Source organism: Procambarus clarkii, chromosome 18, assembly GCF_040958095.1.
Source record: "Procambarus clarkii isolate CNS0578487 chromosome 18, FALCON_Pclarkii_2.0, whole genome shotgun sequence".
Classification (NCBI taxonomy): Eukaryota; Metazoa; Arthropoda; class Malacostraca; order Decapoda; family Cambaridae; genus Procambarus; species Procambarus clarkii.
In genome coordinates this window covers 27099372-27112600 of record NC_091167.1, presented here as the reverse complement: position 1 = coordinate 27112600, position 13229 = coordinate 27099372, and the positions used below count along the sequence as shown (strand labels likewise).

The following is a 13229-nucleotide window of genomic DNA, read 5'->3' as shown; positions in this document are numbered from 1 at the left end:
GGCAGTGATAACTGGCACTATTATATTGGGAAGATTATTGCATTATTACAAGTCCGCCTGTAAAATAGGCGGGTCATCTTTCAAGACCTGTTGCCGACTCTTTACTGGAATTTTTTTTTTTTAAACTTTGAACATTTAGATATTGATATGGGTGTAACTAACAGTAAAAGAAAGATAACTTAAAAAAAGGGATAACAATTGCCATAAAAATTACAGTATAACAACCAAATTACATTCCAGTAAAATTAATGAACAAAGTTTGGGTAAAAAGATTAGAGCCCCACGCTGGCATAAACAAAAGTGTTCTACACAAACAGTAGAAGATTTTTATACAAAATTTAAAGTCGATCAAAAAGTTTTTTTGATCGACTCACTGGAGTCGATCAAAGTACTTGTATCATGGAGGGTTGCTAATGTGGTGCCCATTTTTTTTAAGACGGAAGATATACTATATGAACATTGGAATAAATAAAACAGTAGAAGTCCTACTGTCCCACATACGATGCAGCTCCTTATTTACATCCACCCAAACTCATTCATATATATCTAACCTATATCAATCTAACGCTTGAAAAATATTGAGTTAATTACCCGATAATTTGTTTAATAAATCAACAAGCCAATTCTAAACTCAATATCTACCCCAGGTATTTCTTGAATATAAAGTTTTAAGAACATAAGAACCTTCCTTAAAAACGTACTAAAAAAGGCTTAATTCACATTATCTAGACAGACGAAGAGTTAAGAGCGACATCATTCATATATGTAAATGGATGAGAGGGAATTAAATGTGGGATACGAGTAAAATTTTAAATAAACACAAAATGTAACACAAAACTATGAATATAAACAATAAGTTTAGAGCCAGGAAAGACCAACATAGCTGGTGATAGCCAGCTGAGTATTGTGTAATTTATTGTCTAAAAACATAATTCATTTATCCTGAATTATTTCACATGCTTCCCTTGGGTAAAATCTTTTGTTTAAAATAGGTAATGAAAGAGAGAGAGAGAGAGAGAGAGAGAGAGAGAGAGAGAGAGAGAGAGAGAGAGAGAGAGAGAGAGAGAGAGAGAGAGAGAGAGAGAGAGAGAGAGAGAGAGAGAGAGAAAGAGAGAGAGAGAGAGAGAGAGAGAGAAAGAGAGAGAGAGAGCGAGAGAAAGATATCTAGCAGCCTACCTGGAAGGGACAGCAGAACCAGGGCACGATGGAGCAGGAGATGGGCGTGATAGCGAGAGTGATGATCCAAGAGATGGTCTCCCCTAGGAACCTGTCACACGGTACCTTGAAGAGCGGGATGTAGCCTGCGGGAGGAACACACACAAACACACCTTTAGTCAGTCACCTCCAACATCACATTACTTTGCAATGATTATTTATTTTCAAGGATTATTAGAGCGTGTTACAAGGACTTTTACGGACGGTGACACATTCTCATTGATTATTCAAGAATTATATAATAGTTTCAGATAATAATTTACTGATTATTATAAGCGGCATTGAAAAAAAAAATGTTTAATGCTTGAGAACACTACTGATGAATTTTTTATCGATTATCAAATATTTCTGAGGATTATTCTGGCATTGCCAGCCATTATTACTGGTTATTTAGATTATGATAATCAAAGACTTCCTAATAAAATACTATAGAATATAATTATGAGGCTACCAGAGGCTACTCACAGGAGCGCTCTCTTGCTCCCCCCCCACCCCACCCCCCACCCCCCAAAAAAAGAGGGATTTTTGTAGCCTATGAATAATAACGACAAGAACAATATTAGCGGCAACTACAAAGGTCGTAAATGCTGTATACAATGATAATATGAAAGCGCTGATAACAATGATGTTAATCATGATATTAGTAATAATAATGACTGAATATGTCTTGATCGCAAGAGGGCAACCAAGAAGAGGTATCGCGGACCAACATTTATCACAATACAAATATATGTGATGGGTCCAGGTGATGGTGTTAACGGGTGTTGGAGGTGGTGTTAGGAGGTGTTAGAGGTATTGGGGGGGGTGTTGGAGGTAGTGGAGGTGGAGGGGGGGAAGTGTTGGAGGCATTTTACCTACAAAGGTACTGACGGTAAAACAAATTAGTGGACAGGAATTTACCAGCAAGTGGACTTTTTTTTAGGTATGAAAAGTGGCACTGTGGCACCCACCTGAACTGCCTGGTGGAAAAGACATGTTGCTGTAGTTGTTTTGTGACCACCTTTGTTGTTGTTATTATTGTTGTTGTTACTGCTGTTAGTTATTGTTCTTGCAACTGCTGTTGTTATTATTTTTATACTTTTCGAAGATCCAGGCGCACTCTGAAGCACCACCAATACAGTCGACTTCTGTATGTTTGTTGTGTGTTTGTGCTGCTTTGTTTGTGTGTGTATTTTAACTTTCTGCTTTTATATTCAAGTGGACGATTAATCGCGTCTTGTTTTGTTACTGAAGATAGGTGGAATATAATATTCTTCTACCTGTTGCTTCTTTAAGGCAAAATAGAATATTGTCGATATGTTATTTCCTTAATCACGGATGATAGTCGATCTATTGTTTCTCCTTAGTGATAGATTATAGTCGATCTATTGTTTTCCTGAATTACAGATAATGGTCTATCTATTATTTTCCTTAATGACAGTATGGTTGATCTATTATTTTTTTTGTGATAGATTATGGGCGGTCTATTGTTTTCTTAGTCAAGGAGTCAGGTCACCGGTAGTGAAAGAGTCATGTCACCAGTAGTGATGGAGTCAGATCCACAGTATTGAAGGAGTCAGGTCACCGGTAGTTATGGAGTTAGTTCACCGGTAGTGATGGAGTCAGTTCCACAGTTGTGATGGAGTTAGGTCCTCGACAGTGATTGAGAGTCAGGTCCCCAGTAGTGATGGACAGTCAGGTCAGATCTTAATATAGCTTGACATCTGCAACAATGCCAAAAAAGAAGAACTGATCAGAAATTAAATGTACACACACTCACACATTATATATATATATATATATATATATATATATATATATATATATATATATATATATATATATATATATATATATATATAATCCCTCTTTTATTCCAGCCCTCTCTCCTTACCCTGGGATCTCCTTAATCTGGCCCTCCCTGGAGCTAGATTCACGAAGCAGTCACGCAAGTACTTGCGAACGTGTACATCTTTTCTCAATCTTTGACGGCTTTGGTTACATTTATTAAACAATTTACCAGCTTGAAAACTTCCCAATCAACTGTTGTTGTTGTTATAAACAGCCTCCTGGTGCTTCGGAGCTCATTAACTGTTTAATAAATGTAAACAAAGCCGCCAAAGATTGGGAAAAGATGTACAGGTTCGTAAGTACTTGCGTAACTGCTTCGTGAATCTGGCCCCTGGTTCTCCTCGTCGCTCTCAACACAGTAACGGGGTTGGCGGGAACAAAAAGGGCCGTAATATCCAGGAGGGCCGCTGGAGGCCGCTACATTACGTGCGTGAAGGGCAAAGGGGGCTTTAGGGACCTGAAGTAAGAGGAGGCAGCAAGGGGGCTTTAGGGACCTGAAGTAAGAGGAGGCAGCAAGGGGGCTTTAGGGACCTGAAGTAAGAGGAGGCAGCAAGGGGGCGTTAGGGCCCTGAAGTAGGGAGGGGAAAAGTGAGTATTTCTGCTGCACCAAGGGGGGGGGGGAATAGCCCCCCCTGCAGTTATTATTATTAACATCTTTACTGACAAAATTAATTACCTTTTTGCCTAATCTGAGGATTTCGATTAAGTCTTATTAAAGTCAGGATAATGCTGGTATTCACTGCCACGCAGGACAGAGGGTCATACACAAGACAATAGGTCTAAACCTGCAGTGTGGTAGACCTGCCTTTTAGGGGTGAGAGGGTCTGCAGTGTTTGAGATGTGAGGGACCTGCAGAGCGAGAGCAGAAGGGGAAGGGGTATCCGGCAACATGGGAGGGGGACAGGGGGGGCAGGGGGGGTTCTTCTCTGCAGGTATGTTAGTGGTTCAGAGTGGGCGGGTGTGGGGCCTTCAACACGGGGGGGGGGGGGGAGGCACTGAAGTCTGCTGGGTCCTGTCTTATACAACACGTACTCTAATACGTCGTATATTATGCTGAATCAACCAATCCGGTAAAAATTTCACCTATTAGTTACAAAATTGTAATGCGTAAAAGCGTTTTTCGCAATACTCAAAACATCCCACTCGAAATTTTCTCGAACGGTGCTTCACTCACGTCCTGTGTTCGAATGGCAAGTCTTTAAATGTTAATTACGTCCTCGCATACAAAGATCCAAGCTCGTTAATCCAGACACCAAAGCCGCTGTTTATGAAGAAAAAGTGGTTACCAACTACTCACAACTGATGACATCCGAACACTTCCGGAACAAGTGCTTCGCTTACGTCATCTGTTCGAACCACAACGCTGTAAATGCTTCACCCACGTACTTCAAATACAAATAATCGACAACAGAACGTAAACACTTAACCTATCCTACGCCTAACTATACATAGAATTTTTACATATAATAATATATATATATATATATATATGATAACAAACCAATGTTTAATACACAGTGTGTTAAAACTGATGACTAAGTCTGGGGAGGACGGCCGCTGCTTTAACCAGCCTAGTGTGAGGACAGGTTGCTGGATGCCTCACCCACGTACTGCAAACACAAATAGTTGCAACAGAACCTGAAAACCTAACCTAACCTACGCCTAAATATATGTAAAATTATAATAATAAGTTGACATCTGCAATTAAAGCTAATATTATGTAATAATATTAGCTTTAATTTAGAAATAAGCGAGTTTCAATAAAGTCCTTAAGGACCAATGAATGTGTCTTTGTAGTCGGCCGGCGCCTGGACGAGCCTAGCCTGAGGACAGCTTGTAAACATTTTCCTTCTTTCCGTTCTCTGTGTTGGTAATAATCTTTCAGGACAATCTCGCGTAAACAAAAAATATGATAAATACTGACCCAGGATTAACAAAACAAATATAAAGGTCGCGCGGTGAACTGAACGATGGAAGTTAAGATTTTAACCGGACTGAATAATATAACACCTGGTCGTATCAAGGTCGCTTAGGGACCTTAGACGTCGGTTTCAATAACAAAAAATAGAGTTGAATGAAAACAAAATATATAAAAGCATAAAAGTAGCTTATTCGACTCAATAATCCTATTTATCAAATTACTTCGATAACTATTTAGAACAACAAATTTGGCTCAAATGAACAAGAGTTTTTACGGAATGTTTGTATTGTGATCGCTTAGAGCACTGATACGACCGGATTCAAGAAGTTCCTGACTGGAATGAATGAAAAACAAAACAAAAGCACGAGTGAAGGTTGGCAATAACCCGTTGTGAGCTGACACAGGCGCCGTTTATTTCCTGTGTGACAATGGATTTGTTTATCATCACATTAGAGCAGTTTTTGTGTCGACGGCTGTTTTTGCTCGGGGGCTCTGTTTGGTCGAGACAATGGCGGCCGGCCCTCTGGCGGCGTGTGGCAGCCATCCCGCGACCTACCGCCTTCACACGCTACCTTGAGGTTACCTTGAGAGGATTTCGGGGCTTAGCGTCCCCGCGGCCCGGTCCTCGACTAGGCCGCTTCGTTGCTGGACTAGTCAACCAATGTTGGACGCGGCTGTTCGCAGCCTGACGTCCAATGTTGGCCTGACGCAGTTATGTTTATTTATATATTTGGCAAAAAGGGCTTTGCTCACTAGGCCTGGTAGTGCGGCTCCGGTTATTAGGATCGACATATATACACATATATATAATGTTCCAATTACCCGTAGTTTGTAGTTATATTTCATCCAAGATATCGTGATGACTCATGAGCCAATGGCATCGCCTCGCGTATGTATACCACTGCAGTATCTGTATTTATTTCAAGTATATATATTCATATGTATATTTACGCATCTGCGCTTGTCTTTGCTTGTATTGTTTAACTGTTACTTTATTTGCATAGCGGGTCCCCAACAAGTCGGATAACACCACCTGAACAACACATATATATCCTTCAACGCTTATTTATAGGTGACTATTCAGTTTCTGGCTTGACTTTTATGGTAGTCAGGCGAGCACCTGTGTGGACGCAGCGATGTCAAACGAGCTTCTGGTATTGTGCGCAAACCCAAAACAGAACTCATCGTATAAATAAAATGTAAAATAGTAATAAACAAATTTGAAAGATTAGTGTTAAATATACAAAGGTTAAATATGAGGACAGACTTTTATCTAAACCGGAATTGGAATTAAAATGTGTCGAGTCACACGAGTGTCTGCAAGGCGTTGGTGGCAGAGGGGGGGAAGGGAACCATCAGGAGACAGCGCCAAGCCCTCCACGACTATCTAGCACATGGAAGGGATTGGGATATGGGACGGGGGGATAGGAATGGACGGCCGACCCGCATGAAGCGAGACCGTCGCTCTACCGTCCAGCCCAAGTGGTTGGTGTCCTCAAGAAGCCAGAGTCTATAGTATCTCTGTTACCTTGGCATGATTTCCTTTGTAAATGAAATTCTTCTGTAAGGTCAAATGAGAATCTATAGTGTCTTGGCAAAGTCAAACAAGAGCCTAGCGTGTCTTTGTGAAGTCGAAACAAGATTCTACGATTCTTTGTAAAAGTCAAACAAGCCTCAATAATATCGTTGTAATGTTAACCGAAAGTTTAGAGTTCTCTGAAGCAGGTCAAGTAAGGGTCCTGCGGCACGTGCCTAGAGACCAGATATCACCTGATGATCTGGTGTGGCTGAGGGCCGGGTGTGCTCTATGGACCGGATATACAGCCAAGACTTGCCGTACCCTAGAGACCGGATATCAAGCGACAGTCTGGCGTACCTTAGAGACCGGATATCAAGCGAGAGTCTGCCGTACCCTAGAGACCGGATATCAAGCGACAGTCTGGCGTACCTTAGAGACCGGATATCAAGCGAGAGTCTGCCGTACCCTAGAGATCGGATATCAAGCGAGAATCTGACGTACCCTAGAGACCGGACATCAAGCGAGAGTCTAAAGAATCTTGGAGATGATCAAGCGAAAGAATGAAAGGCGTGCAAGAGCGTCTTGAAAGTGGTCAAACGAGAGTCTGTAATATACCGGTGACGGCCAAGAGAGTACGGAAGAGTCGTGCAAGCGTCTGGAGTGTCCTGGAAAAAAATAAAACGAGAGTCTAAAGGAGTCAAGTGAGAATCTGGAGTGCCAAGGAGAAATCAGGCGAGAGTGTGGAGGTCAAGACATCATCTAGGGTGTGGCGGGAGGGATGCCCAGGTTACCGACACATTGTCATTACGGCTCACTTAAATAACACAGAAATATATATATATATATATATATATATATATATATATATATATATATATATATATATATATATATATATATATATATATATATATATATATATGAGAGACAAAAACAAAAGAAAAACTAAATTGCATGACTAAGGTCTTGGAATAAAAAAAAATGAACAATTCAATATCCTGTTTTGTTTTTGACTTGTGAGCTGAGGTTTTCGGAACGAATACAAAGGGCGTAGACAGACACAAAGACAGAGCCAGACAGGTTGACAGACAGACAGGTGTTGACAGGCACTAGTTCCCGTCTGACGGTAATCGTAGTAGTAGAAATATTTGTGGCATTTCAGCGGCTGATAATCCCTCCTGCATTGTGCTTGGATGAAAACTATGTTTAGGGGGGTGGGAAAAGAGACCATTTCTTGTACAAGAAATGGAAATGGATATTTCGGCCTGGAAATATTTACGTCTGTGGCAGACATATAATCAAACAGGAGGCTGGCAGCAGTGTTTTATAAGACTGGAGGGAAATACCCACTGTTCTCACCCCTCTCCCTCCTCTCTCTCTCTCTCTCTCTCTCTCTCTCTCTCTCTCTCTCTCTCTCTCTCTCTCTCTCTCTCTCTCTCTCTCTCTCTCTCTCTCTCTCTCTCTCTGGCGTAATGCAGCGTTGGTTTAAGGAGTACCTCTTGGAATGAGGACAGAGCCCCACATAGTGAGAGAAAAAATATCAGAATGGAGAAACCGCGTGAAGGTGGTGACTGAGGATCGGAATAGTGATGATGGGAGCTTAGTGGACAGGATTTTTTTTAACCTTCACACGTGATAAAACTATTGATTGACAATGCCAAGTTCAAGTTTTATACTCGAGCTATAAAGAACTATTGCAACAACAACAGTTGACAACGAGCGACTCTGGCCACTAACGAAGGCAACGGCAGCCTTGTGTTGCCTCGTATGTGTCGTTGGTATGCTGAGGTATGCCACCAGACTAGTTCCAGAACTGAGAGGTATGAGCTACGAGGAAAGGCTATGGGAGCTAAACCACTACACCACGCGGCAGCTCATTGACAATTGAGAGCCCGGGACCAAAGAGCCAGAGCTCAACCCCCGCAAGCACAACCAAGTTCGTACACACAGAGGCCAGAATGCTTGACATAACAACCATTAAAGTCATAACAAAGGTGGCAACAAGGGAACAGTAGAACATCGAGAGAGAGAGAACAGTAGAACATCGAGAGAGAGAAGACTGGTACCTTGCACCACCAAGGGTTCAGGGACGACAAATCCTGCCTCACAAACCTTTATATAATTTGATGTTCGGGCGAGAAGAATCAAACATGACAGAGAAGGGCGGACGATCTACACACAATTTGGACTTTCAAAAGACCTTTGACACATCGCCTGTTGGACTGATACAAAAAGTTCAAGAGAGGAGGAGTGAGAGAGAAGGTGGTGCAGGTGAGGTCTGTGCCTCATAGTTGACGGTCACACTGTGAGGAGACAGTACCTCACGCCGTCCCTCACTCACAGTGTGAGGAGACAGTACCTCACGCCGTCCCTCACTCACACTGTGAGGAGACAGTACCTCACGGCGCCCCTCACTCACAGTGTGAGGAGACAGTACCTCACGGCGCCCCTCACTCACACTGTGAGGAGACAGTACCTCACGCCGCCCCTCACTCACACTGTGAGGAGACAGTACCTCACGGCGCCCCTCACTCACAGTGTGAGGAGACAGTACCTCACGGCGCCCCTCACTCACAGTGTGAGGAGACAGTACCTCACGCCGCCCCTCACTCACACTGTGAGGAGACAGTACCTCACGGCGCCCCTCACTCACACTGTGAGGAGACAGTACCTCACGCCGCCCCTCACTCACAGTGTGAGGAGACAGTACCTCACGGCGCCCCTCACTCACAGTGTGAGGAGACAGTACCTCACGGCGCCCCTCACTCACAGTGTGAGGAGACAGTACCTCACGCCGCCCCTCACTCACACTGTGAGGAGACAGTACCTCACGGCGCCCCTCACTCACAGTGTGAGGAGACAGTACCTCACGCCGTCCCTCACTCACACTGTGAGGAGACAGTACCTCACGGCGCCCCTCACTCACACTGTGAGGAGACAGTACCTCACGGCGCCCCTCACTCACAGTGTGAGGAGACAGTACCTCACGCCGTCCCTCACTCACAGTGTGAGGAGACAGTACCTCACGCCGTCCCTCACTCACAGTGTGAGGAGACAGTACCTCACGGCGCCCCTCACTCACAGTGTGAGGAGACAGTACCTCACGGCGCCCCTCACTCACAGCGTGAGGAGACAGTACCTCACGCCGTCCCTCACTCACACTGTGAGGAGACAGTACCTCACGCCGTCCCTCATAATGTGAGGAGAGTTATGAGAGGCGCGGCGTCAAGAGTGGAATCCCACAGGGGTCAGCGGTGTGACCCGTCCTATTCTGGATTTATGACTGTGATCTCCCAGGCAGTTATTACTCGCAATGTTCGGTAATGTGCTTATTGTTTCTGACGTGTCTTATATATATATATATATATATATATATATATATATATATATATATATATATATATATATATATATATATATATATATATATATATAAACATAACGAGGATAAGACAGGACAGAGATGGTTGGGCAGACTGCATATTTCTGGACTGCCAAAAAGCCTTTGATACAGTACCGCACATGAGACTGCTGTTCAAGCTCGAGAGGCAGGCGGGGGTGGGGGGAAAGGTCTTAGCATGGATAAGGAACTACCTAACAGGAAGGAGCCAAAGAGTTACGGTAAGGGGCGAGAAGTCGGACTGGCGAACAGTAACAAGTGGAGTACCTCAAGGATCGGTGCTGGGACCAATTCTATTTCTTGTATATGTTAACGACATGTTTACAGGCGTAGAGTCCTACATGTCGATGTTTGCGGATGACGCAAAGTTGATGAGAAGAGTTGTGACCGATGAGGATTGCAGGATTCTCCAAAAGGACCTGAACAGGTTGCAGAGATGGTCACAGAAATGGCTACTGGAATTCAACACGAGCAAATGTAAAGTTATGGAAATGGGACTACTAGGAGATAGGAGACCAAAGGGACAGTACACAATGAAGGGGAACAACCTACCTGTGACGACGCGTGAAAGAGACCTGGGGGTGGACGTAACACCTAATCTATCTCCTGAGGCACATATAAATAGGATAACGACAGCAGCGTACTCTACACTGGCAAAAGTTAGAACATCATTCAGAAACCTAAGTAAGGAGGCATTTAGGGCGCTTTACACTGCCTACGTGAGGCCAGTCTTAGAGTATGCCGCCTCATCATGGAGTCCCCATCTGAAGAAGCATATAATGAAACTGGAAAAGGTTCAGAGATTTGCAACGAGACTCGTCCCAGAGCTACGAGGGATGGGGTATGAGGAGCGCCTGAGGGAACTGTGCCTTACGACACTAGAAAGAAGAAGGGAGAGGGGGGACAGGATAGGAACGTATAAGATACTCAGAGGGATTGACAGAGTGGACATAGACGAAATGTTCACACGGAATAGTAACAGAACGAGGGGACATGGATGGAAGCTTGAAACTCAGATGAGTCACAGAGATGTTAGGAAGTTTTCTTTTAGCGTGAGAGTGGTGGGAAAATGGAATGCACTTCAGGAACAGGTTGTGGAAGCAAATACTATTCATAATTTTAAAACCAGGTATGATAGGGAAATGGGACAAGAGTCATTGCTGTAAACAACCGATGGTCGAAAGGCGGGATCCAAGAGTCAATGCTCGATCCTGCAGACACAACTAGGTGAGTACAACTAGGTGAGTACACACACATACGCACACACACATACAAGTCTGGTATGTATACAAGCCCGGCTAGCTCAGTCGGTAGAGCACGAGACTCTTAACCTCGGGGTCGTGGGTTCGAGCCCCACGTTGGGCGTATCATTATATATACAAAGATCAGAGACCTGGCGTTATAAGTCAACTCTAACGCCTGAACAATAACACATTTAACAAAATAGCTTCAGTGGCACTTGCCAAACTGGCCAGCATCATGGGTAGTGTTAATACATCTGGACGATGTAGTTTACGATCATTTATACAACAAACGTGAGACCACTTTTTTATATGCAGCCCCGGCATGTTGCCCTAACCGGAAAAGGTATAATATAAAATTTAAAACAATTTAAATATATACAGGGGAGCCTGACGACTGAGTGGACAGCGCTCGGGTTTCGTAATCCTAAGGGTCCGGGGTTTCATCCCCGGCGGCGACGGAAACAAATGGGCAGAGTTTCTTTCGTCCTGATGCACCTATTCACCTAGCAGTAAATAGGTACCTGTGAGTTAGACAGCTGCTACGGGCTGCTTCTTGTGTGTCTGTGTGTACTCACCTAATTGTGCTTGCGGGGGGTTGAGCTTTGGCTCTTTGGTCCCACCTCTCAAACGTCAATCAACTCATGTACAGATTCCTGAGCCTACTGGGCTCTTTCATATCTACATTTGAAACTGTGTATGGAGTCAGCCTCCACCACATCACTGCCTAATGCATTCCATTTACTAACTACACACACGTGTGTATGTGTGTGTGTGTGTGAAAACAAAATCAATTGATTGACAGTTGAGAGGCGGGCCCAAAGTGCCAGAGCTCAACCCCCGCAAGCACAACTAGGTGAGTACATTATCAGTATTACCAATGTCTGGAACAACTCGTCCTGTCGAGTAGTACATCACAGTTTGACGTATAAATCCCCAACAGTCAAAATTATGTACAAAATGATTGTACTCTCATAAGTGACCGGGTGTCGTGGGTCCTCCGTCAGGTTAACTTCGGGCAATTCACAACAACATTTTCCTGTGACGTTGTGATCACTGGAGAGGACGGACTGTCTATGGACGGGCGGCCTATAGACGTGTCTGAATTGTTCGTCAAAGTCTGTCCCAAGGGTAAAGTCCCACGGGACTGTTGGCGTACGAGGAGACAAACCGTCATGAACCTCTCCCAGATCAGCAACTTCCATAAATGTTCAAAATAAACAATTATGTCTCGGACAAACAAACAGTGGAAGGTGACCGAGAGTGGTGTTGACACCAGGTATTGTGCAGCCTGGGCCCCCTAGAGGGTCAGAAAGGCCCCCTAGAGGGTCAGAAAGGCCCCCTAGAGGGTCAGCAAAGGCCCCCAAGAGGGTCAGAAAGGCCCCCTAGAGGGTCAGAAAGGCCCCCTAGAGGGTCAGAAAGGCCCCCTAGAGGGTCAGAAAGACCCCCCCCCCCCCTAGAGGGCCAGAAAGTGTAGGATATACCCCTAGCCTCAACACACAGCCGGGGAAGACCGTCTCCACAACTGCACCAGGGCTGTACACACACCCGCCACACACTGACCCACATTACACCAGTCTTCCTGTCCTACTCTCCCAGTACCCAGTACCCAGTACCCACACGTGCCCCTTGTGCCCGTCCTGCCGTAAGGACATAAGTTTGCCTTATTCCAACGACGGACAATCCTGGTCAATCATGACCTGCCTTCCTCAGACTCTACGACAGCAGTGGGAGCTACGACCTGTACCACTGCCACGACCACTGCCACGTCGTAGTGGCTACGACCTGTACCGCTGCCACGATCACTGCGACGTCGTAGTGGTTACGACCTGTACCACTGCCACGATCACTGCGACGTCGTAGTGGTTACGACCTGTACCGCTGCCACGATCACTGCGACGTCGTAGTGGTTACGACCTGTACCACTGCCACGATCACTGCGACGTCGTAGTGACGTCACACACCTCCTCTAACCTTGTGCAACACACCAAATTGTGTCTCTAATTTTCGTTAGGTAAGATTAGCTTGGCTTGGCATGAGTTAGGCTTTGTTAGCATAGGATAGGTTAGGCTGCTAGGTAAGGTTAGGATAGAATTTGGTTAG

General features: G+C 44.5%; 1 protein-coding gene and 1 non-coding gene across 3 annotated transcripts in view; one reads left to right on the top strand and one right to left on the bottom strand.

Moving 5' to 3' along the window:
- Positions 1-13229, bottom strand: part of LOC123754278 (uncharacterized) — a 39899-nt gene that overhangs the window by 11416 nt on the left and 15254 nt on the right. The window contains exons 1-2 of one of the 2 annotated variants that reach the window (XM_069326411.1): positions 2166-2309; positions 1177-1301 (exon numbers count right to left, since the gene is read on the bottom strand). In XM_069326411.1, coding sequence (XP_069182512.1) covers positions 1177-1301; positions 2166-2190 — 150 coding nt within the window. In that variant the 5' untranslated portion in view covers positions 2191-2309. Of the gene's footprint in view, positions 1-1176; positions 1302-2165; positions 2310-13229 lie in introns of those variants that run through there. The other variant, XM_045736519.2, reaches the window with a different exon arrangement.
- Positions 11178-11250, top strand: TRNAK-CUU (transfer RNA lysine (anticodon CUU)). Its single transcript has one exon. It is a non-coding gene; the product is annotated as a tRNA-Lys (tRNA).